The sequence below is a fragment of the Sciurus vulgaris genome (assembly GCF_902686455.1).
Source record: "Sciurus vulgaris genome assembly, chromosome: 2".
NCBI lineage: Eukaryota > Metazoa > Chordata > Mammalia > Rodentia > Sciuridae > Sciurus > Sciurus vulgaris.
This window is the reverse complement of record NC_136462.1, coordinates 4,136,593-4,161,932: the sequence shown is the minus strand read 5'-3', so window position 1 is coordinate 4,161,932 and position 25,340 is coordinate 4,136,593. Positions and strand designations below refer to the sequence as shown.

Below are 25,340 nucleotides of genomic sequence, written 5' to 3'. Positions count from 1 at the left end.
TTAAATTGCAGACAGAAATGGCAATTTCAAGGATGACTTCAGTGAAGTGTCAAGTGTTGATCATGATTTTTACCTTTAATTTTTTTCTGTAAGATATAGCAGCCCAGTATGGTGGTGCATACCTATAATCCCAGCAATTTGGGAGGCTGAGGCAGGAAGATCACAGGTTCAAGACCAGCTTCAGAAACTGAGGTCCTAAGCAACTTAGTGGGACCCTGCCTCAAAATAAAAAGTGAAAAGAACCAAGGATATAGCTAAGTGACAACACATCTCTGGGTTCAATCGACAGTACCAAAAACAAAATAAAGATATAGTATCCCCCTCTTTTCTATTCCTGTACAATTTACCAAGTCAGTTGTTACCTTAAGATTAAATTGGGCTGGGGATATAGCTCAGTTGGTAGAGTGTTTGCCTCATATGCACAAGGCCCTGGGTTCAATCCCCAACAACACACACAAAAGATTGGCACAGGCCTGTAATCCCAGCAGCTGGGAGGCTGAGGTAGGAGGGTTATAAGTTCAAAGCCAGCCTCAGCGACTTAGCAAGACCCTAAGCAATTTAGTGATCTAAATTTTAAAAAAGTGGTTGGAGATATGGCCCAGTTGTTAAGTGTCCCTAGGTTCAATCTCCAGTGCAAAAAAAAGATTAAGAGAATTCTTAAATGCTGTCCACCAAGCACAGTTGTAGAATGAATATATGAATATAGAGTTTGCAGTGATTGCAGTAATTTATTATATTCCTAATTTTTGAAAGAAAATGTGCATAATCTTGCAGATATTTAAGATGTTTGTGATATTTCATTTCCCAGTATGCATAAACATGTATTGTGTCAGATATTGGACTGTTCTGCCAATTAATGAAATCTGTAGTTTGATTCAATTGGTTAGAGTGTGTAATGAAGAAATATTTAATGTCAGTTTATGCCTTTAGGTCACAAATAGGATCATATTATACAGTAATTTATGTGGAAAAGTTTTATAAATACTGAAATATCAAATGCCATTTTTTGTTCTAAAATATATATTTTAAAAATAATCTTGAAGGGAAAATGTCTGATTTGTTGAATAAAATAATTATAAACTTTTAATGGGAGAAACAAAAACAAAACAGAAATGCCAATGTGTCTGTCAGGCTGCTTTGGGCTTTAATCACCAGCCCCACAGAGGCCTCACACCAAGAGCAGCCTCTCCCTGCCCCCACGTGGTGCTCTCTGAGGTCTCCTAGGGTGGTGGGTCTCCAGGCAATATCTTTCTTTTTTTAAATTTTAGTTGTAGATGGACATAATACCTTTATTTTGTTTGCTTATTTGTATGTGGTGCTGAAGCTCAAACCCAGTGCCTCACACGTGCGTGCTAGGCAAGTGCTCAGCTGCTGAGCTGCAGCCCAGCCCCCAGGCTGTATCTCTGATTTTCACTCTAGCCCTGCTGCTCCACCATCTTGGTCCCTGTAGGAGGGAAAAGCTGGAAGGGCCACGGGCTGCTCACAGTCCATTACTGAACTAGTCGCTGCTGCCACCCTGCTGGACTCTGAGGGAATGTGATGGAGCCACAGAGAGTTTAGGGAAGGAACATTCATAAATGTCATGTACTCTCTGGGGACTAAAATCTGCAGAAAAGCCCTCCATTAAACTTCTTCCTCTTTGACCTGACTTGAGTGCAGAACAGGCTGGTCTGAACACCACAGCATTTATTCCAGCAGTCTCACCTTGTCCTGTGGACTCCATGTCCCCTGACAGTGGTACTTACTGCCACCTCTGAGTGGCTGGCCCAGAGTACTCCTGCTGCTTGTGATTAGCACACTCAGCTGCTGCCTGGAGCTCCCAAGGACAGTTGAAGGCTCAGCAAATGGAACCTGTGGATGCAGAGCAGCAGCTGGAATGGTCCCTGTGGGCGAGCTAATGGTTTCCTGGGGTCAGGAAAGCCTGTGGAAAGCTTCCCCTAGGGGAGCCAGCAGGGTGTTGTGGTGCCGTCACGTGGGTGTCATCCATGCCAGTGTCCGCTGTGCCACAGGAGCACCGTCCGCATGCTGCTGGGCCACACCCCACCCCCTTGCCAGCTGGGTCGACTTCACCACCATTCTCCCATGCACTAAAAAAGGCTTCTCATAAAAGTTAAGAAAATGAAAAATCAAGCCATAGGTTAGATTCACACTCTATGTATTTGGCATAAACCTTGTATCCACAATATACAAAGACCTCCTCTAACCCTTTTTCAGTCAGAAGACAGTGCAGTTTTTTAAATGTGCACTTGAATAGGCATTTCACAAAAGAAGATAGCCTGTATGCATAGTAAAAAATTTGCGCGCGCGCGTGTGTTTGTGTGTGTGTTGCTGGGGATTAAACCCAAGGGCTGTACAACTGAGCTACATCCACAGCCCTTTTTATCTTTTATTCTGAGACAGTATTTAAGTAAGTTGCCCATGCTGGCCTCAACCTGGATCCTCCGGCCTCGGTCTCAGCTGAGATACAGGTGTGCACTACTGCACCCAGCTCTCAACCTCATTGGTTTGCCGAGAAATCCAAGTTAAAGCTGAGGCAGGATACGACTTCACCCTGACTAGAAGGCTGACGTGAAGAAGGTGCCAGACTGGATGTTGGAGAGAGCTGGGCAACCAGAATTTGCATGCCCTGTTGGCGGGTGTATAAGATGGTACTTACATTGGGAAAACTGACTTTTTCTTTTAAAATGAGACATTCATCCAGTGTACAGCCTAGCAACACCTGGATCATTCATTCAAGAAAAATAATACATGTTCACCCAAAAAATAAATAAATAAATGACTTCTACAGAACGATTTTAGCAGTTCTACTCCTAACAGCAAAAAGTGGATGTGGCCAAATTCCATCATCACCATCATCAGGTGGATGGAGGAACTAATGCATCTATGCGCACGAAGCACCCTCAGCAGCAAAACGGAACGAGCAAGGCCGAGGCTCGCTCACACTTTAGCACACACACTTTGGTTCTGATTTTGTGATTTTGTGAACTGCCAGGACAGACCAAGCCAACCTCTGGTATAGAGGTCTGTTTAGTGTGTCCAGGGCAGAGCACACTGACAGGAAGGGACCTTGCAGAACTTGGGGGTGATGAAAATTCCCCACATCTTGATGGTACAGGTTGCTGGGGTTTTTCGTAGAAACTGATGGGACACACACTCTGCACGTCTGTATAGTTTGCTGTGTGAAGCCTGAGAGTTCAGAGTTTGCTGACATAGAGGAGTCAGGGTTCAAAGCTGGGGTCCAGCCTTGCCTCCAAACTGAGTCACCTTCTAGTCAGGTGAAACCAGGCAAACGTCTTTCTGTCTGAGCCTGGCTGGCCTCCTCCATGAACTGGGACAATAGTGAGGTTTGAAATGAGCCCGTCCTACAAGGGCTGTTCAGTAACTATTAGCAGTGGTGCATTTTGCCGGATACACTTATCAGTTTTCTTTGTGTGTGTGTATATGTGTGCACACGCACGTGCTAGTGCGCTGAGGATAGAACCCAGGTCCTTGTGCATGCTAGGCAAGCACTCTACACCCCAGTCGGATATTTTTTAAAAGGCTCCTCCCATTTCTTTTCATCTTATAATCAGTTTAATTAACAGATGAATATAAACATGAAGATTCCCTAGGACACTTAGATAGCTGTTTCTAACTTGGATCAAGGTTATCGGTAAATGTGAGTTCCCTTTCTTGGACTCCAGAATTTACTGGCAGCAGTAATCTAATGGTGGGACCTTAGATTACTGGAAATGTTGATCCCAGCCCATGTTGGCTCTACACTGTGCTGGCAGTGCTGTAACTAATTTGATCACAGCCTAGAAGGGGTACCACGTGGCACCAGGCGGGGGGCAGGGAGCTTAGGCCTTCCTGACTCCCCTGGTTATGATGTCCTCAGACCTAGCCAAGTCCACACACCCAACTTGGAAGAACTGCAGCAGGTCAAATTACATGCACCTGAGTTCAACTGAAGTGTAGCCTCCTCTCTTCCTTTGAAGTATAAAATCAAGTTCTTAGATAAAATGAAAGGTTAGTCATTTCACTGAAGTAATTATAGCGTGTGTACTCTGTCTGTTGTTTGCCTACAGGAGCCATAAAACTGACGAGCTTGGCATGTGGAAGTCAACACATCTGGGCCTGTGATTCCAGGGGTGGAGTTTATTTCCGTGTGGGAACCCAGCCTCTGAATCCCAGTCTGATGCTTCCAGCCTGGATCATGATTGAACCACCTGTCCAGGTAAGCAGAGTTAACCGGCCGGAATCTGCGCCTTAGTAAGATGAAGCTGTCAGGTTGCCCTTACTGGAGAAGGAACCAGCACAGCCCTTGCAGCACGCAGTGAGAGAGGCTCAGCACTCCTGCTGCCTCACTCATTGGCATTCCTAGCTTGGAGTTTGATGGGTGAAGTTTAGAACTGAACAGATCATTAAAGATCATCTGAGCAGACACTTGAGTTTTTCCCTCTGAAAATAAATATACTTTGTTTCTGATTTTACGCAGGACATTTAAAAAAAAAAATCAAGCAATACCCAAAAGTATAAAGGTGAAGGTAAAAGTCACCTAAAATGTTGCCAGGGGGAAATCTTATGATCTGTGTCTTGGGAGTGCCCTCCTGGGTCTAAGAACCCCTCTTTCCTGTTCGCCCTGGTGCTGCCACCTTTCACTTGGCCCTGTGTCCCCACGTTGGTTTGTTTTCTTGCCTTTTCCACCAGCGGTCACAAGTGGAGTCTGATTTTAGTACGTGATTCAGTTACACTAAGGACCTGATGAACCTACTTCTTGTGTTAAGTGTATTTCTGCTAAAATTTATAATCAGGGGCTGTGACGTAGTGAGAGTCATTTGCTCTACCCCTGCCTAGTGCCTGCTCAGAGTTCTGTGGAGGTCTACTGTTGGTAGTCCTGGGCACAGGGAGGAGCCACGGCCTTGCTCGGGACCCCTTCCCTCACAGGGTTGTGGCAGTGAGTGGCAGCACCATGCAGGCAGGTCGCAGGTAAGGAATGCCGCCCGCACCACTGTCCTCTGTACACACCAGCCACCTGTGCCCCCAGTGGGTGCAGTGCCCTGTAGAGAGGCGGCTGCGTGGCTGCTTGGCCGGCACTGCTGGTGCAGTGGTAAGGGCCCAGGGTCTCACCTGTAGATAGTGCCATGGGCATCCGGAACGCTGAATCGTTAGGCATGCGTTCCTGTTTTCCTTTCAACAGCTTTATGTTACTTCTTTTTAAGAGTTATAATTCACCCTTTTACAGTAGACAACCCCCTGATTTTAGTGTATTCAGTGTGCAGTGATCACCAGTATCAATTCCAGAACATTTTTATTGCCCCCAAAAGAAACCCCTCACCAACTGGCAGTCACTGCCTTTTCTCCTGGAACCCCTAGCCCCCTCCTCCCATCATGGCTGCTGCTCTTTCCACCTCTGTGGCTGTCCCTACACCACACACTGGTGTGGGTGGAGTCCTGCAGTACGTGGCCTTCTCTGTCACGGCTTTGACGTGTCGTAGTTCCCGTGCGCCCATACTCCCTCTTTATGACTGAACGGCATCCCTTGAGCAGACACCCATTGTGCTGATTCATTCATTATTTCTGCTTTTCTGCTGCTCTGAACTTTGTGTACGGATCTTTGGAAGGACGTACATTTTCATTTTGGTGGCATAAGTGAAACTACAGTGTCACCTGGTGACTGTTTAGCTTTCAGAGGGACTGCCACGTTGTCCTCCACGGCGGCTCTGCCGTTTCACATCATGCCAGCAGCATGTGAGGTTCCATTCCTCCCACTGTTTCACCCTCCAGGCTCTTTCTGTTTTGATTTTGTTTTAGCCACCTTCATGGGTGTGGTTTGGGTTTGCATGTACCTAAGGACCACGTGTCTTGGCCATGGCATACCTGCTCTCCGGAGCTGGCAGCCAGGCTCCCTGCGCACTCTCCCTGTCCTGCTCAGTTGGGTCACCGGAGACTGTGTGTGCTGAATGTTTCCCCCAGCTGTGCCTTGTTCGTCAGGTCCTTTGGTGCACAAGTTTTAAGTTTTTATTTTTTTCCTTTGGTTCCTTGTGCTTTTGGTGTCATACTTAAGAACTGTTTCCTATTCCAAGGCCATGTTTTCTTTTAGCAGTTTGGGGCTTCAGCTCTTGGGTGTAGGCTCCTCGTTCGTTTTGAGTTAATGTCAGTATGTGCTGTGAGACAGGCGTCCAGATTCATTCTTCACATATGCATATCCAGCTGTGCTGACACCATTTGTCAAAAAGACTGCTGTCCCCATTAAATCATGTGGATGCCCTTGCCACGCTTCAGGTGATCCCTCAGTTGCGAGCAGGGCCAGTTTGCAGTGCTCCGTGCCTCCTGCTACAGGCTGCCTTCGTGCGTTCCTGTGTTGTCATTTTGAACTCAGGGAGTATTCATCTTTCAACTTTTTCTCTTTCAAGATTGTTTCAAACAAAATTATGGCATTTGCAGGCAAATGGATGAAATTGGAGAATATCATGCTAAGTGAGATAAGCCAATCTCAAAAAGACAAGGGACGAATGATATCGCTAATAAGTGGAGGATGACACATAATGGGGAGGGGAGGGAAGGGTTAGTGTTAGGGTTAGAGTTAGGGTTAGGGAGGGGGGCAAGTATGGAGGAAGAAAGTACTGTATAGAGAGTAAAGAGGGATGGGAGGGGTGGGGGGAAGGGGAAAAAATAACAGAATGAATCAAACAACATTATTGTATGTGGATTTATGATTACACAAATGGTATGCCTTTGCGCCATGTACACAGAGAGAGGCAACATGTATCCCATTTGTTTACAATAAAATAAAATTTAAAAAAAAAAAAAAAAAAAAAAAGATTGTTTCAAAAGTGCTTTCTCTAGTCATCTGAATTTCAGACTATTTGTCAAGTTCTGTATAAAATACCAACTGAGAGTGTGATAGGAGTTGTGTTGAATCTGTCAATTTGGGAAGTGTTTCCATTGTACCTTTATTAAATTTTTGAACCCACAAACATGGGATGTCTTTCCATTTACTTAGAACTTCTTTCATCCATTTCATTCAGTAATGTCTTAGATTTTTTGGAGTATGTGTTTTATACTTTTTTTTTTTTTTTTTTTTTTTTTGGTACCAGGGATTGAACCCAGGGGTGCATTGCTCCACTGATCCACATTCCCAATCCTTTTTTATATTTTAGAGACAGGGTCTCACTGAGTTGCTTAGGGCCTCGCTAAGTTGCTGAGGCTGTCTTTGAACTTGTGATCCTCCCTGAGCTGCTGGGATTGCAAGTGTGTGCCACCATGCCCAGCACAGTTTTAAACTTCTTTTGTTAAATTTTTTCCTATGTCATTTATTCTTTTTGATGCTATTATAAATGGAATAGTTTTAATTTCAGTTTCAGATTGTCTAGTACAGATTTTTGTATAGTGACCTGGGTCTGGAAACTGTACTTAACTTTTTATATTTTAATAGCTTGTTTGTACACTCCTTAGGATTTCTAGTATACAGAATCATGTTGTAAGGCCAGTCACAGTGGTACACACCTGTAATCCCAGGGACTCAGGAGGGTGAAGCAAGAAGATCGAGAGTTCCAGGCCAGCCTCAGCAACTTAGAAGACCCTACCTCAAAATTAAAAGGAAAAAGGAGGAGCAGATGGGGGTGTAGCTCAGTGGTATAGCACCTGTGTGAGACCCTGAGTTCAATCTCCAATACCACCTTAAAAAAAAAAATCATGTTGTCCATAAATACAGATTATTTTACTTCTTCTTTTCCTGTGTGAATATCTTTCATTTGGTAGCCTTGCCTAGTTCTGACTAGAACTTCCTGCTCATTATTGAAAAGAAATAGTAATGGTAAGAGAAGATGCCCTTGTCTTATTTCTTATCTCAGGAGAAAATCGTCCATTCTTCTGCCATTAAATGTTAACTGTGTGGTTTTGTTTATTGAAGTTCCCTTCAATTCCTGGTTTGTTGAGAATAGGAACTAACTTTTGTCAAATTGTTTTTCTTTTTTTAAAATGGTACTGGGGTTTGAATACAGAGCCTTGCATATTTACTTCTAGGGCACTGAGCTATATCCCCATCCTTTTTTTTGAGAGAGAGTGTTTCACTGAGTTGTCCAGCTGTCCTCAAACTTGAACTTGTGATTCTCCTGCCTTAGCATCCCAAATAACTGGGATTATGTTGTGTGCTAACACACCTGGCTTCAGATGCTTTTTCTGTGTCTACTGAGATCATCATGTGGGGTTTTTCTTCATTAACATGACGTATCATACTGATTTTTATATGTCAATTCACATTTTCATTCCTGGGATACATGCTACCTGATCACAGTGCACACCTCATTAAGTTGCAGACCTGGTCTGCTCAGGTCTTGCTGAGAGTCTGTACTCCCGCAGTCATGAGGGACATTGATCTTTGGTTTCCATTTCTCCTCATGCTTTGTCCAGATTTGGTATTAGGGCAGTTCTGGGCTCATAAAATATGTTTATTTCACTGTTCCTTCATCTGCTGATTTCTAGAAGAGTTTGTGAGGATTGGGGTTGATTCGTTTTAAGCATTATTAGAATTTCTCAGGCTGAGGATATAGCTCAGTTGGCATAAGGCTCTGGGTTCAATCCCCAGCACCACAAAAAAAAAAAAAAAAAAAAAAAAAAATCTGTTGCCATACATATAGACTGAGGCTTTTCTTTGTGAGAATTTTTTGTTTTGGTTTGGTTTTTTTTTAGTTTTTGAGTCAGTGTTTTTGTTTGTTTATAGGAAAATTCAGAATCGAATTTTCTATTTCTTTTTGTTTCAGTATGAGCAGTTTCTGTTTTTTTCAGGGATTGGTTCATTTCCTCTATGTTATCTAATTTATTGGTGTCCACTTGTTTATAGTAGTCTCATAATCCTTTTCATTTTTATAAGATGGATAGTAACATCCCCTCTTTCATCTCTTATTTTACTAATTTAATGTTTCTCTTTTTTTTTAAGTTTTTTATTTTTTTAAAAAATATTTTGCATATCTTTTTTTTTATTGTAAACAAATGGGATACATATTGTTTCTCTGTACATGGCGTAAAGGCATACCATTTGTGTAATCATAAATTTACATAGAGTAATGTTGTTTGATTCATTCTGTTATTTTTTCCCTTCCCCCCACCCCTCCCACCCCTCTTTACCCTCTATACAGTACTTCCTTCCTCCATACTTGCCCCCCTCCCTAACCCTAACTCTAACCCTAACACTAACCCTTCCCTCCCCCTCATTATGTGTCATCCTCCACTTATTAGCGATATCATTCGTCCTTTGGCTTTTTGAGATTGGCTTATCTCACTTAGCATGATATTCTCCAATTTCATCCATTTGCCTGCAAATGCCATAATTTTATCATTCTTTATGGCTGAGTAATATTCCATTGTATATATATACCACAGTTTCTTTATCCACTCATCAATTGAAGGGCATCTAGGTTGGTTCCACAGTCTGGCTATTGTGAATTGAGCAGCTATGAACATTGATGTAGCTATATCTCTGTAGTATGCTGATTTTAAGTCCTTTGGGTATAGGCCAAGGAGTGGGATAGCTGGGTCAAATGGAGGGTCCATTCCAAGTTTTCTAAGGAATCTCCACACTGCTTTCCAGAGTGGCTGCACTAATTTGCAGCCCCACCAGCAATGTATGAGTGTACCTTTCTCCCCACATCCTCGCCAACACCTGTTGTTGCTCGTATTCTTGATAATCGCCATTCTAATTGGGGTGAGATGGAATCTTAGGGTGGTTTTGATTTGCATTTCTCTTATTACTAGAGATGTTGAACATTTTTCCATATGTTTGTTGATTGCTTGTAGATCTTCTTCTGTGAAGTGTCTATTCATTTCCTTAGCCCATTTGTCGACTGGATTATTTGAATTCTTGGAGTAAAGTTTTTTGAGTTCTTTATAGATTCTGGAGATTAGTGCTCTATCTGAAGTATGATTGGCAAAGATATTCTCCCATTCTGTAGGCTCGCTCTTCGCATTGCTGATAGTTTCCTTTGCTGAGAGAAAGCTTTTTAGTTTGAATCTATCCCAGTGGTTGGTTCTAGCTTTTATTTCTTGTGCTATGGGAGTCCTGTTAAGGAAGTCTGATCCTAGACCAACAAGGTGAAGATTTGGACCTACTTTTTCTTCTATAATCTGCAGGGTCTCTGGTCTGATTCCGAGGTCCTTAATCCATTTTGAGTTTAGTTTCGTGCATGGTGAGAGATATGGGTTTAGTTTCATTCTGTTGCATATGGATTTCCAATTCTCCCAGCACCATTTGTTGAAGAGGCTATCTTTTCTCCATTGCATATTTTTGGCCCCTTTGTCTAGTATGAGAAAATTGTATTTATTTGGGTTTGTGTCCGTGTCCTCTATTCTGTACCATTGATCTACCTTTCTATTTTGGTACCAATACCATGCCGTTTTTGTTACTATTGCTTTGTAGTAGAGTTGAATATCTGGTATTGCAGTACCCCCTGTTTCACTCTTCCTGCTAAGGATTGCTTTAGCTATTCTGGATTTCTTATTCTTCCAGATGAATTTCATAATTGCTTGCTCTATTTCTGTAAGGTACGTCATTGGGATTTTAATTGGAATTGCACTGAATTTGTATAGCACTTTAGGTAGTATGGCCATTTTGACAATATTAATTCTTCCTATCCAAGAATATGGAAGATCTTTCCATCTTCTAAGGTGTTCTTTAATTTCTTTCTTTAGTGTTGTATAGTTCTCATTGTAGAGGTCTTTCACCTCTTTTGTGAGATTGATTCCCAAGTATTTTATTTTTTTCGAGGCTATTGTGAATGGGGTAGTTTTCCTAATTTCTCTTTCTGAAGAGTCATCACTTATGTATAAAAATGCGTTGGATTTATGGGCATTGATCTTGTAACCTGCTACTTTACTGAATTCACTTATGAGTTCTAAGAGTTTTCTGGTGGAATTTCCAGGTTCCTCTAAATATATAATCATGTCATCAGCGAACAGGGATAGTTTGAGTTCTTCTTTCCCAATTCGTATCCCTTTAATTTCTTTGGTTTGTCTAATTGCTCTGGCCAGAGTCTCAAGAACGATGTTGAATAGAAGCGGTGAAAGAGGGCATCCCTGCCTTGTTTCAGTTTTTAGGGGGAATGCTTTCAGTTTTTCACCATTTAGAATGATATTAGCCATGGGCTTAGCATAAATGGCCTTTACAATGTTAAGGAATGTTCCCACTATCCCTATTTTTTCTAGTGTTTTGAGCATGAAGGGGTGCTGTATTTTATCAAATGCTTTTTCTGCATCTATTGAAATAATCATGTGATTCTTGACTTTAAGTCTATTAATATGGTGAATTACGTTTATTGATTTCCTGATGTTGAACCAACCTTGCATCCCTGGGATGAAACCAACTTGATCATGGTGCACTATCTTTTTAATATGCTTTTGTATGCGATTTGCTAAAATTTTGTTGAGAATTTTTGCGTCGATGTTCATTAAGGATATTGGTCTGAAATTTTCTTTCCTTGATGAGTCTCTGTCTGGTTTAGGTAACAGGGTGATATTGGCTTCATAGAATGAGTTTGGGAGGGTCCCCTCCTCTTCTATTTTATGGAATACTTTGAGAAGTATTGGAATGAGCTCTTCTTTAAAGGTTTTGTAGAACTCGGCTGAGAACCCATCTGGTCCCGGACTTTTCTTTGTTGGTAGGCTTTTGATGACTTCTTCTATTTCATTACTTGAAATTGGTCTATTTAAATTGTTTATGTCCTCCTCGTTCAGTTTAGGCAATTCATATGTCTCTAGAAACCTGTTGATGCCTTCGAAATTTTCTATTTTGTTGGAGTATAGATTTTCAAAATAGCTTCTAATTATGTTTTGTATTTCAATCCTGTCTGTTGTGATATTTCCTTGTTCATTCCGAATTTTAGTGATTTGGGTTTTCTCTCGTCTTCTCTTTGTTAGTGTGGCTAAAGGTTTATCAATTTTGTTTATTTTTTCGAAGAACCAACTATTTATTTTGTCAATTTTTTGTATTGTTTCTTTTGTTTCAATTTCATTGATTTCAGCTCTGAGTTTAACAATTTCCTGTCTTCTACTACTTTTGGTGCTGGTCTGTTCTTCTTTTTCTAGGGCTTTGAGCTGTAGTGTTAGGTCGTTTATTTGTTGAGTTTTACTTCTTTTATTAAATGCGCTCCATGAAATAAATTTCCCTCTAAGTACTGCTTTCATAGTGTCCCAGAGATTTTGATATGATGTTTCTTTGTTCTCATTTACCTCTAAGAATTTTTTAATTTCCTTCCTAATATCTTCTGTTATCCATTCATCATATAATAGCATATTGTTTAATCTCCAGATGTTGGAATAGTTTCTGTGTTTTACTCTTTCATTTATTTCTAACTTCAATCCATTATGATCTGATAGAATACATGCTAGTGTCTCTATCTTCTTGTATTTGCTAACATTAGCTTTGTGGCATAATATATGGTCTATTTTAGAGAAGGATCCATGTGCTGCTGAGAAGAAAGTGTATTCACTCTTGTTTGGATGGTATATTCTATAAATGTCTGTTAAGTCTAAATTATTGATTGTGTTATTGAGATCTATGGTTTCTTTGTTCAATTTTTGTCTGGAAGATCTGTTCAGTGGTGAGAGAGGCGTGTTAAAATCACCTAGTATTATTGTGTTGTGGTCTATTTGGTTTCTGAAATTGAGAAGGATTTGTTTGATGTACATGGATGAGCCACTGTTTGGGGCATAGATGTTTATGATTGTTATATCTTGCTGATTTATGCTTCCCTTAAGCAGTATGAAATGACCTTCTTTATCCCTTCTGACTAACTTTGGCTTGAAGTCCACATTATCGGAAATGAGGATGGATACTCCAGCTTTTTTGCTGAGTCCATGTGCATGGTATGTTTTTCCCCATCCTTTCACCTTTAGTCTATGGGTATCTTTTTCTATGAGGTGAGTCTCTTGCAGGCAACATATTGTTGGATCTTTCTTTTTAATCCAGTCTGCCAGTCTATGTCTTTTGATTGATGAATTCAGGCCATTAACATTCAGGGTTATTATAGAGAAATGATTTGGTTTCCCGGTCATTTGGTTCATTTTTTAAATTTTATTTATTTATTTGTTTGACACAACTTGTTTCCTCCTTTATTTGACAATTCCTTTAGGATAATTCCTCCCTTTGCTGATTTGCTTCTTTGTTTTTCATCTCTTCCTCATGGAATATTTTGCTGAGAATGTTCTGTAATGCTGGCTTTCTTCTTGTAAATTCTTTTAGCTTTTGTTTATCATGGAAGGATTTTATTTCATCGTCAAATTTGAAGGTAAGTTTTGCTGGGTATAAGATTCTTGGTTGGCATCCATTTTCTTTCAGGGCTTGAAAAATGTTGTTCCAGGCCCTTCTAGCTTTTAGGGTCTGGATTGAAAAATCTGCTGATATGCGTATTGGTTTCCCCCTGAATGTAATTTGGTTCTTTTCTCTCACAGCCTTTAAAATTCTGTCTTTATTTTGTATGTTAGGTATTTTCATTATAATGTGCCTTGGTGTGGGTCTGTTGTAATTTTGTGTATTTGGAGTCCTATAAGCCTCTTGAACTTGATTTTCCATTTCATTCTTCAGATTTGGGAAATTTTCTGATATTATTTCATTGAATAAATTGTTCATTCCTTTGGCTTGTTTCTCTAGGCCTTCCTCAATCCCAATAATTCTTAAATTTGGCCTTTTCATGATATCCCATAGTTCTTGTAGATTCTGTTCATGATTTCTTACCATCTTCTCTGTTTGTTCAACTTTGTTTTCAAGGTTAAATATTTTGTCTTCAATGTCTGAGGTTCTGTCTTCCAGGTGTTCTATCCTATTGGATATGCTTTCTATGGAGTTCTTAATTTGGTTTATTGTTTCCTTCATGTCAAGGATTTCTGTTTGGTTTTTTTTCAATATCTCTAACTCTTTATTGAAATGATCTTTTGCTTCCTGTATTTGCTCTTTTAACTGTCAATTGGTCCGATCATTCAATGCTTGCATTTGCTCTTTCATCTCATCGTTTGCTTCTCTGATCATTTTAATTATGTACATTCTGAACTCCTTTTCTGTCATTTCTTCTGCCATGCTGTCATTGGGTTTTATTGATGTAACATCTAGATTTGTTTGCAGCATTTTCTTTCCTTGTTTTCTCATATTGTTCAGGTATCAGAGGACCGCTGAGATATTGCAGATTTCCTCTATTGACTTACAATGTCCCTGAAGATTTCTATATATATCCCCCCTTAGCCTTCAGTAGGCTGAAGTCTTGGAGGAAGTTGATAATGCGGTGCTCCACAAGGAAGCTGCCTCTCTAGGAGTGGTGGCCTTCAGGTGGGGTATAATCCCTGCTAGTGGGCAGAGGTGCCTCCACTTGTTGACCAATGGTCATCCAAAGGGGACCTAGGCTGCGGGCTGAGGCAAGGCCTGTTTGGGCCTGAGTCTCTGGTTTTACCGTCCTTGTGGGGGAACCTCACCCGCTAGGGAAGACTCACCCGGTGGGGAGGTCTCGCTGGTCAGTTCCCTCCTAGAGGTTCCCCTCAATTTACAGCTACCGCCTGGGCTGGGCTGCCTTCCTCTGCAAAGTTCCCAGGGGCCCAGCCCTACCTCCTGGGCCTGGGAGCCTCACCCTTCGCAGATGAATCTCCTTAGGCTGCCCCTCCTCAGAGAATCTGCCCGCAGGCCTGGAACCTTCGCTCCGCCCTAAGCCTGTCTCTGTGCGGCTCTTCCACCAAGAAGCCTCCTAGATCCTGGGACCCTGCTCTGCACCTAATCGCCTGGCTATGCGGCCCCTCCTCTAAGCAGCCACCTGGGGCCCTGTACAATCGCTCTGAATCCCAGAGACCCACCACACGCCTCTTCCTCCAGACAGCCACCCAGTATTCCGGTGCGGTCACTAGGAGTCCAAGAAACTCACTGCGTGCCTCCTCCTCCCACCAACCACCTGTAGCCCTGGGCAATCAATCACTCCGAGTCGAAGTGACCCTCCCCGTTCCTCCTCCTTCTCCAGATAACCCCCCGGGTGTTCAGGAGCAGTCGCTCTGAGTGGCTCTGAATCCACGTGACCCACTGCACGCGTCCTCTGGGCAACCGCCCGGAGCTCTGGTGCGGCCACTCAAGATCAAGCGTCCCACCACGCTTCTCCTCCAGGCAGCCCCCGTGTTCAGGAGCTGTCACTTAAAGTCCAAACAACTCACCACTCGCCTTCTCCTCTGAGCAGCCGCCTGGAGTGCTAATGCAGTCACTGCGAGTCCAAACGACCCGCCACGCTCCTCCTCCTCCTCCTCCTCCTCCTACTCCTCCGGGCTGGCCCCGGGGTTCAGAAGTGGTCTGAGTCCAAACAGCTCGCCACGCAGCCCCTCCTCTGGCAACCGCCTGTAGCTCTGGTGTAGTCACCCCGAATCCAAGCGGCCGCGCTCCTCTTCCTCCTCCTCGTCCTAAGGGCAGGCCCCGGTGTTCAGAAGCAGTCACCCTGAGTCCAAACAGCTCGCCGCACAGCTTCTCCTCTGGCAACCGCCTGTAGCTCTGGTGTAGTCACCCCGAATCCAAGCGGCTGTGCTCCTCTTCCTCTTCCTCGTCCTCAGGGCAGGCCCCAGTGTTCAGAAGCGTTGTTCTGAGTCCAAACAGCTCGCCGCGCAGCTTCTCCTCTGGCCACCGCCTGTAGCTCTGGTGCAGTCACTCCAAATCCAAGTGGCTACGCTCCTCCTCCTCCTCCTCAGGGCAGGCCCCGGTGTCCTGAGTCCACACAGCTCTCCTCGCCACTCCTCCCCTGGGCAGCCGCCGGAACCCAGTGGTTGCTCCGAGTCCCAGCGCTGTGCCGAGCGGCCTCCTTTACGATGCTCCCAGTTGTCCGAGTTCACTGCTCCAGCGGGGGGAGGGGTGTCTCGCCGGCAGCTCTACTTCACAAAGTTCCCTGCGTTCCGGGACCACCGTCCCATCCGGGACACCTCCCCAATGGGTGAGAGTCACCCGGCTGCTTTGAGTTGGTCCCAAGCGTCTCAATATCTCCTCTTTTGAATCCTGAGTCCTGGAGCAACATGAAATGCAGCCACCCTCTAGGCCGCCATCTTGAAACTCCTCAAGTTTTTTTATTTTGAGACAGGGTCTCACTAAGTTGCACTAAGTTGTGAGGCTGTCCAACTTTTAATCCTATTACCTCAACCTCCCGAGCCACTGGGATTATAGGCATGTGCCACTGTACCAGGTTCTTTTCTTTTTCTTAATCCAGCTACAGGGTTTCTCAATTTTGTTGATCTCTTCAAAAAACCATCTTTTGATTTGTTGACTTAGCACTTTTCTGTGTCTCATCTGTTTCTACTCCAATCTTTGCTATTTCTTCAACACTCTTACACACAGTGCTCTACTTGGTAGTGGTGTTCCTCCGATGACTCCCAGCAGTGTGTCATGATCATGTGTCAGTGGGAGACCCATGGGAACATGGCGTTGTGGTGCTCTGTAGGGCGTTTGGCCACAGAGCCGTGCCAGGGTAAGTCAGGAGCTGGTTTGCAGGCCGTACTGTGGCAGAGGGCTTTGTTGAGGGGTTTGCAACTTGCATGTCCCTTGCCTCACCTATTCCCCAGCAGGCCAAAGGCCAGGATGCAGGAGACGGGACAGGCAGTGAGTCTGCAGTCCGCAGTGGGGCAGGGGCCACCTTGGCCTCTGTTGTGAGCACCTCTTGGCAGCCAGAAAGCCACAGGGACACCTGGCAGTACATTTACAATGAAGACTGTGTGGAAACACACATTTCTGTTCCTCTCTCCATTAATTCTAAAATAATCTCTAGGAAGTGAAGTATAAAGGAAGAAGAAAGCTTCACTTGACAGCTTTATAGCTATAGTGACTCACGCTTTGCCCAGGAAAAGGGCTAAAATTGAGCAAATTCACATGTAGGGACCTCAGGGTAGTGGTTGATAAATAGGCTGTTTTTTAGTTGTAGGTAGACACAGTACCTTTATTTCATTTTTATGTGGTGCTGAGAATCGAATCCAGGGCCTCAGAGAGGCGTGCTAGGTGCCACAACCCCACCCCGGTAAATGGGCTATTAAACATTCACTATTTCAGCTAATTCTACTGATAGAGCCACACTTCTTCATTTGGGAGCTTTTAGCGTACTTTAGGAGAAATTCACTTTGCCATAGAATTCGCGAATATAAAAGGCTTTTCAAATTGCTTCCTGGGGGCTTTACCTGTGCACAGGCCTTGACTCTGTGCTTCTCCAAACACTGCTCTGTCCTTGATCCTGCTTTTGCCCTAGAATGTTGAAAACCAGGGGTGGCTCTCCCATTTTGCAAGAAACATTAATCAACGCCCTGCCCAGCGTCACAGCCCTAATGTAAGGCTGGGCCCATCCTGGGTCTGAGGCCTGCCCACTCCTAGGTGCCCCTGCTGAGGCTCCCCATGATCCTCCTGGGGGCCCTGCTGAGGCCACAGGTGACCAAGAGCTGTAAGGCACACTCACCTGGTACTGGCTTAAGTACTGTCAGCATGTCTCCCTCCAGTCCTTGTGACATCCAAGCCAGTAACTGTTCTTGACCCCACTTCACACAGGAGAAAACCTCAACTCAGAGAAGAGGCTCAGAAAATGGCCTGAGATTTCATCCCTAGCAGATAGCAGAGGGTGTGACACCTCTCCTTGGCTCCTGCCTCTGGGTCTGAGGCCCAGGGCTTGCATCAGGACCCAGCAGGCACCAGAATGGAAGTCATGGTGGCACAGCTCGAGCTCAGTGACCTCACAGGTGATATTTTAGGATGAAGCCTAAGGAGTGTTTCTGCTTAGGGTTCTGAGAAAATGAGCGAGGAGAAGAGAAATGAGGGTCCAGCGAAAGGTGCTGAGTGCCAAGGGCAACTCCTGGGAAGAGCGTGCCCAGCACAGGAGCACCCCGGGCCCATCCTGGGCCCATCCCAGGCCCATCCCCGCAGCACAGCATAATAAAGGGTTTGAATGTCAGAATGATGCAGTCAAACCCAAGGGCTCGGAAATAGTAGGGCATCCCCTTTGGCTTTCTGTGCCTCCTCATTTGGTCTGCCTAGAGGCTGCGTCTGCAGTTGAAACAGAGCCGGGAGCAGGTCAGTAGAAGCCAGAGGAACAACAATGTTGGACAGTTAGCAGTCACTTCTTTATTTTCGTTTCCTGTGCTCTGGTAAAACCCCCCTCTGGTGTTGGTTTGGGGTGAAGTTTCAACAACATACTCAAAGCAAATGACTCAGGCTTCAGCCTACTAACATTTGGAAGGATTTGGAGGCAATATTTGTAGTTGCCCTTAGCATCTTGCAGAGTGGAGCTTGCTGTTTCAGTCAGAGAACCTCCCGTCCACGTTCAGGCACCTCTGCAACTCAGTGGACAGTTTCACAGCACTCAGCCCCGTGGGCCTGAATGTAAGAGGAGACTCCTTTGCAGCCCCCATGTGCCCGAGCAGGCCCTGCTTCCTCCCCATGCCCTTGCTCTCGCTCCCTGTGGCCGAGGCTCCTGCTTCCGGCTGTCTCCCATGTGGACTGGCACTGTCATTGAGCTATATCCCCAAGCCTTCATTTTGTATTGTTTGAGACAGGATCTCGCCATGTTGCCCAAGATGGCCTCGAACCCCTAGGCTCACACACTCCTCCCACCTCAGCCTTTCCGGTGGCTGGCACCACAGACCTGTGCCACCCTTGGCAGAGAACCCATGTTCTGTGGTCTGCATGCTCTAACCTCCCAGCCGTAGAGACCCGAGTCCCTGCAGATCTTCCTCTCCCCTCCACCCCACAAAGAATCTGAGAGCTAACAGGAGCCTTTGGAAGACACTGACTAGCCACCTCCTCCTGTAGGTGAGGATGCCTGGTTGTGCCAGGAGTCCTCAGCCCTCATCCTGGAGGCCCACAGTGCTGGGGCCAGGGGCTCAAGAGCAGTCCCATCTGGGCACACTTAGAGGCTACAGTGAAGGCACTCATAACAAACCATTGACTGAATTTAAAGAACTCCTGGCCCCTGTGTTTCTGGAGCTGGGAGTTTAGAGTGCCAGGGGAGCTGGCTGGGGCAGAGATGCCACCAGGGTCTAGAGCAGACAGAAAGCCCTCCCAAGAACTTGGAGGGTGGTAGGCAGGCAGCCAGGCCAGCGCATTTCAGGCAGAGGGAGCATGAGGCACTGTCTCAGCCTGGAAGATTTTCTGGCCCAGGAGCAGGAGGGGCAGGCAGTACCAGGAGGCTGGACCAGAGCAGGGAGGCGTGGCACTGTCATCTTGATACCCGTTCAGGGACACTGAAACTCAAAGGCAGGCCGAGGGCCTGGTCCTCCAATCTGTAAGGAAGGAGCTCACTCAGAGGCTGTGAGGGGTTTCCTATGACCAGCTATGGCCGTTGGAGAAGCCGTTTGCTGGACATGGAAAGGGCAGGAGCCATAGAGCTGAAGAAGTACTTGCTAAAATGCAGGGACGAGGACAAAGCCAGCGACTAAGAAGGGACGCATGTGGGCTTCGGGGATACCAGTGAGCTGAGCATCGGGCAGGTTGGATCTGGGTGCCTGTGGGCCACCAGGCAGGGCTGTCCACAGAGGGCCCAGTGTTCATGAGAGTTGAGCTGAAGGTCCAGAAAGGTAGGGGTGGACACATCTCTGTGCCAGCGGGCACACTGGTCCAGGAAGTACAGAGGGCAGCAGAGAACCCTGGAGGGTCACAGGACTTCAGGCCTTGGCCCGGGGAAGGCAGCCAATGCAGAGTACGTGGCAGATGGAAGGAGGAGTGTGGGAAGCAGGTCATAATGCTGGGGCAGGGGTGGCCTTTAGTGCTCCTGCCTGTGCAGTGCAGGGCCCCTGGGTGTGGCCATCTGGAGGTTACCCTGTTTTAGTTAAGTCCCCTGGGGTGTGGACCTGGAACAGGGAGGGCCAGAGTCGTGGAGCTGCAGCGAAGAGAGAGAGGAGATGGCAAAATTAGGTTTGGTGATACATTTTATTTAACCCAGTGTATCCAAAAAGTTACCATTTCATCTTGTAATCACAGTAGTTTAAAGTAACCAAGGAAGGGCTCCAAGTGCAACTCAGTGGTAGAACACTTGCCTGGCAAGCACAGGTCTTGGGTTCAATTCCTGCTACAAAAAACAAAACACTGCCAGAGCCACTTTTTCTGCTTATCCTGAATCTTTGGACTGTGCTGTGAGTTTGCAGACAGCAGGACAGCTGGGGTGGCCTCATGGTGTACTCAGGAGCCTCTGTGGCTCATGGCTGCTGTGCCAGACAGGGCAGCCTTGGGTGCTGGCTGGAGGTGGGCACCAGCCGCCCTAGGCATAAGGCGTCTTGTGGGCTCGGAGGCGTTGATCTGAGTGCTGCAGGAGCTCAGCTCTCTGCCACTTGCTGTGTGCGTTAGCGCACTCCTTAATGACAAATCGCAGGTGACGCAGAGGAACCCAGCCTGTGGTGTGGGAGTCTGCCCAACTGCTGGTGATGGCAGTGTTGAACAGGTGTGGGGTCAGTACCAGGATCAGTATGGGGTCAGGTTGGACCAGCAGTAAGGCGCAGCACCTGTGCAGAGCAAGACCCCCAGCTTCCGAGCCAGCTGCCCAAAGTGCAGGACTAGGGCTTCTCCCTTTGGGAAATAGGAGGAGGCAGGCATGTCCCTAGAATGTCCCCCAACACCTGCTCCTAGGGAGGGAGATGTACATGTCAGCACAGCTAGAGGCAGAATGGCAGCGAAAGAGGATGGGAGACCTGATCCCAAACAGGCAGCCCTGTTGCGGGGAGATATTGTGGAATGTGGAGGGAGTGCAGGCCATGGCACCGGCAGCCCTGGTCCTCAACCGTAGCTCAGGCTCTCGAACCTTCCCCATTCCGGTCTGTGGAGGGACTGTGGTTGGGACTGGGATGGTAATAAAAACAGATGAGCCAGAGAAAAAGAAATACCATAACAACACAGTTGAGTCTCACAATCATCGTCCTGAGGGAAAGAAGTCACGTGCAAAACATCTCCTGTGTGGTCCCAATTATGCAAAATTCTAGAACAGCAAAACAGGATGAATCATTGGTGGAACTCAGATCCACCATTGCTTCAGTAGGAAAATGGCTGGCAAGGGGCATGAGACCGCTTCCAGAGGGATTCCCTGAAATTCAGGGAATGGCTGCCTGAGATTTGCGTGTTTGTTGTTACGTATATTTTACCTCAGGAAAACCCATTAAACAGACATCAGGCTCCAGTTAATGACTTACATGTTGAAGTATTTAGGGAGAGAAGGTTGCTGATACCTGCAGCCTGCTTTGAAGTGCATCCAAAATGGAATGTGGATCAGTGGATGGGTAGACAGATGGGTGTGTACATGGAAATCAAGTGTAACCAGGCGCAGAGGTCCACACGGTGATCCCAGCTACTCCAGAAGCTGAGGCAGGAGGATCATAATTTCAAGCCAGCCTGGGCAACTTAGCAAGACCCCATATCAAAATAAAAGAGGCTGTAGGCTTGTGGTGGTGCACGCCTGTAATCCCAGCGGCTCAGGAGGCTGGGGCAGGAGGATCTCAAGTTCAAATCCAGCCTCAGAAACAGTGAGGCGCTAAGCAAGTCAACAAGATCTGTCTCTAAGTAGAATACAAAGCAGGGCTGGGATGTGACTCAGTGGTCCAGTGCCCCTGAGTTCAATCCCTGGTACCAGAAACAAAAAGATGATGATGACTGGCTTAGAGAAGAAGGGGCAGTAGACTGGGGGAGCAAACAGGAGGGAAACACAGGGTCCTGCTCCGGTATCGTGGTCTCCTTGGTCCCAGCCCTTGGTGTTTGTGTGCCTCAGTACTGTGTCGTCCTGGTCAGACCTCGACCGCCAGCATCGCTCGTACTTCATTCCAGCTGGCCTGTATGCACATGACCTCAGACAGTGGGAAGACGGCACGTGGGCATTCCCAGAGACCTGCAGAGGCCGCCTCCTCGGGAGGGTGAAGTACACAGGGAAGCACAGTGTGTGGGAGCCCTGCCCGCCCCTCTGTTCCCATCCGCACCGTCTGTTCCTAGCAGTCACACCAGGTGACCTTGGAAATGCTGCCTGACCTCACTGGCCCTTGGTTCCCCTGTCAGTATTGTAAGGGTCTGACCCACATTAGGGCCCCGAGGAGCTCGTTAACATCACTGCCCCGGAGACAGCCAGCAGGTCTCAGGAGGGCATCTTGGGTTTCCTCCCTGATCAGAGTCCCACGGAGAACGTGTCAGCGGCCTGCCCTAGAGCCTGCTTTCCATTCGTACCTCTGGCAGCAACTTCAGGAGCGCCTTCTGGTCCTTCACCAGGGGTTTTGAGCTGGCTCCCCTGGAGAAGGAGAACACGGAGCTCCTTCACCCCTCGTTCCCCACCCCACCACGAGGCAGAGGATGAAGCGCACTGGTGGCCGCCTGCCTGTGTGGAGCTCTGCTTGCCCTGGACCCGATGACCCTCTCCGTTGCTCTTCCACCTGCCGCCCCAGACCTCTGCCATCTGGCTCAGGTGCCTCGACACATTTGGACACACCAGGAGTCTCTCTGTTTTTTATTGCAGAGATCTCCCCTGGGTCCCATGGCAGGCTCCACTCTGGCCTGGTCAACCTCTCTGCCTTGGGCCTCACCTCCTCCTTGATAGAGGCCTGTCTCCTGAATTGGGGGCCCTCTGTTCTGTCCTCCAGCTTGTTCCTGAGGAAAGGCTCTCAGGAACTAACTTTTGAAGTAACTGACATCTTCCATTAACCTTGACCTTTGACCCGGGCTGGGTAGAGCAGGGTGGAACTGTTTCCTTAGGATCTTGAAAGTCTTCCCCATCAGGCCCTTGCTGCCAGGAGGCTTGGACTGTTCTGACATTTGGCCTGCTTTTCTCTCTGCGAGTGTGCTTTCTCTGTCCCTGCTGTGCCCAGTGAGGCCCCTGTCTACAGCCTGCGTCCTGCCTCTGCCCGCTCCTTCTCACTCTCTCAAGGTTCTTCCTTGGTAGCGCAGCTTCCTCGCCTGCCTGCGCCTCCCCTCGCTCTCCTCTCCTGTTCCCCACCTCGTGCTTTTGTTTGCTTCCCAGGCGGCGCCTTCCTTGTTCCTGCAGCCTTCCGACCACATCATTTGTGTGACCACACTTTGGTGCCTGTTGCTGTTTCGTGGCTGTGAGGTCCTCTCTCCTGTCTCTGAGGATGTTTAGTTTGTTTTGTTCTCTTCAGGTACGCATGACCGTAGCGTGCATTTTGACATGTTACGCATACCTGGAGTACCATTCTCCTACCCAGGAGACACGCTGTGGAGTCACACTGGCTGTGCATTCACACAGGAACATAGGAACCTGGCGATATTTTTGAAGTTTCTTCTGCCTGGTCTCCATGTCCCCCGTCATTCCTGTTTTCTGTCTCTTTTTAGTCTTTTTCACGCACACACTGTCTCTCCTTAGATGTTGTCTCCCCTTGGTTGTAAGAGTGAGGCATGGAAGGGCTGAGCTCAGGGCTAGAGTGCTGTTAGCATGCAGAGGCCCTGGGTTCCGTCCCCAGTATCAAAAACACAAAACCCAGATGGCCTGTCCTCGGAAAAACTGCCTCCTCTAGGATGGTGGGCTCTGTCCCCAGCCTCTGGTTCCTAGAAAGGATGCAGTGCCCTCCCCACCTTGCTTTGCTTTTCCTTTTCTCTCAGCACTGAGGATGGAACCCAGGGCCTCTCGCATGCTAGGCAAGCACTCTGTGCCACCCAGGCGGGCCTAGAACTTGTGATCCCCTGCCTCAGCCTCCTGAGTGGCTGGGATGACAGGTGAGCACCATGTTCCTGGCTTCTTCGTCAGTCTTTAGTGATTAGAATGGAGACTCAGAGAGGCCTGTGTCCCCCAGTAGAGCTGCCAGAACATGGGCTGGAGTAACTCTGTGGTTAGTCAGGGCCTAGCATGCATGAGGCCCTGAGTTCCAGCCCCAGCACCACCAAAAAAAAAAAAAAAACAAAAAAACTACAAGACCTGGAAGGACTGACCCGAGTCCCTTGCTGGTGCTTGTCCCATGACCCTAGAGAAGCAGGGTTCAAAGATCATCTCCAGGACCTTTCCCTTCTGGGTTTCACTCATCTGGAAGGCCAGCCAAAACCTGCCTGTGTGAGCACGTAGCGAGAAGGGCCCCAGGCTGGGGACTCGCCAGCACCGCTGCCATGAGGCAGGCATGCTGACCACAGCACATCACCCCAGCTGGTGTCCCTGGGGGACCCTGGAGGATGAGCAGAAGGATGGCTGCAGTTGGCTTTGCCAGCCCTGCTCAGGCAGGAGGCCCATCTGGGTGTCTTCTGCTAGCATATTCCCTGCAAGCAGCAAGTGCTTGTTTTTGCTGGGTTCTGAAGTCACACTTGACCACATGGGAAGGCCTGGGCACTGACTTCTACTGACTTTATTTATTTACTTATTAATAATAATTTTTATTTTTTTGATGGATCTTTTTCATTTATTTATACCCCGTACCTCACCCATGCTAGGCATATGCTCTACCACTGAGCCACAACCCCAGCCCCCCAGCTGACTTTAAAAACAAGGCCATTAACATTGGTAACTGGTTTTCAAGCTTATCCAAAATTAGGAGGAATAATCCAGAAGCAGGAAAAGGATCTGCTACAGGGAAAACACAGAAGGACTAAGAAGGTCTAAAGACCACAGTGGCCAGTAACAAAGGACCACACAAAACTGTACTCCTCAGCAGCTCTGGAGGTGACAGCATCAGGGTGAGACCCTGGACTTCAGGGGAATGGAGTTTAGTGTATCACCTTCTCTTTGGAACTGGGAACTGAAGCGGGTGCTCCACCACTGAGCCACATCCCCAGCCTGCTCTACACCTGAGCCACATCCTTAGCCCTTTTTTTATTTTGAGACAGTCCCTCACTAAGTTGCTAAGGCTAACACTTATAGTCCTCCTGCCTCAGCCTCCCGAGTCCCTGGGATGACAGGAGTGTGCCTCTGCTCCTGGTTGTGTCACGTTTAAGTGGATTAAAGCTTAAAACAGAAAGGAGGGAGATAACCTTGGAGGGAAAAGAAAAGGCGATTCAGAGAGCTCCACTACTTGCCAGGCATAAGCTGTCTGGACGGGGGTCCTTCCAGCTAGGGTCTTCCCAGCATGACTTGCAGCTTGCTGGCCAGTGCCCGCCAGTGAGAGTCGCCAGGTGGTGAGGCTGGGACCAATCCAGATCATGCCCTCGCCACTGTGCGTGCTGCAGGAAGAGGCAGCCACAGCCTCTTCCTGGTGTCTTTGGTGGTTGGAGTCCCCTCTCCAGGGAGTCCCAGCTCACCTGCACTGATGGAGTCCAGGTTACTAAGTACTGTCCACTAACAGGCAGGCCGGCCCCAGTACAGGACAGGCCGTCTCCTTCATGGCTCCCCTTATCTAAATGAAGCACCTGGCACTCAGACCTGAGAACCATCACTGTGGCCCTGGCTGCAGCAGGGCCCTTCCCACAGCTTGGGACAGTCATGGGCACA

General features: G+C 46.9%; 1 protein-coding gene across 5 annotated transcripts in view; it reads left to right on the top strand.

The window, feature by feature from the left end:
* Positions 1 to 25,340, top strand: part of TECPR2 (tectonin beta-propeller repeat containing 2) — a 95,958-nt gene that overhangs the window by 64,739 nt on the left and 5,879 nt on the right. For all 5 annotated transcript variants that reach the window (XM_079130071.1, XM_079130067.1, XM_079130068.1 and 2 more), the window contains one exon: positions 4,068 to 4,216. In XM_079130071.1, the coding sequence (XP_078986197.1) occupies positions 4,068 to 4,216 (149 nt within the window). The remainder of the gene's footprint in view (positions 1 to 4,067; positions 4,217 to 25,340) is intronic.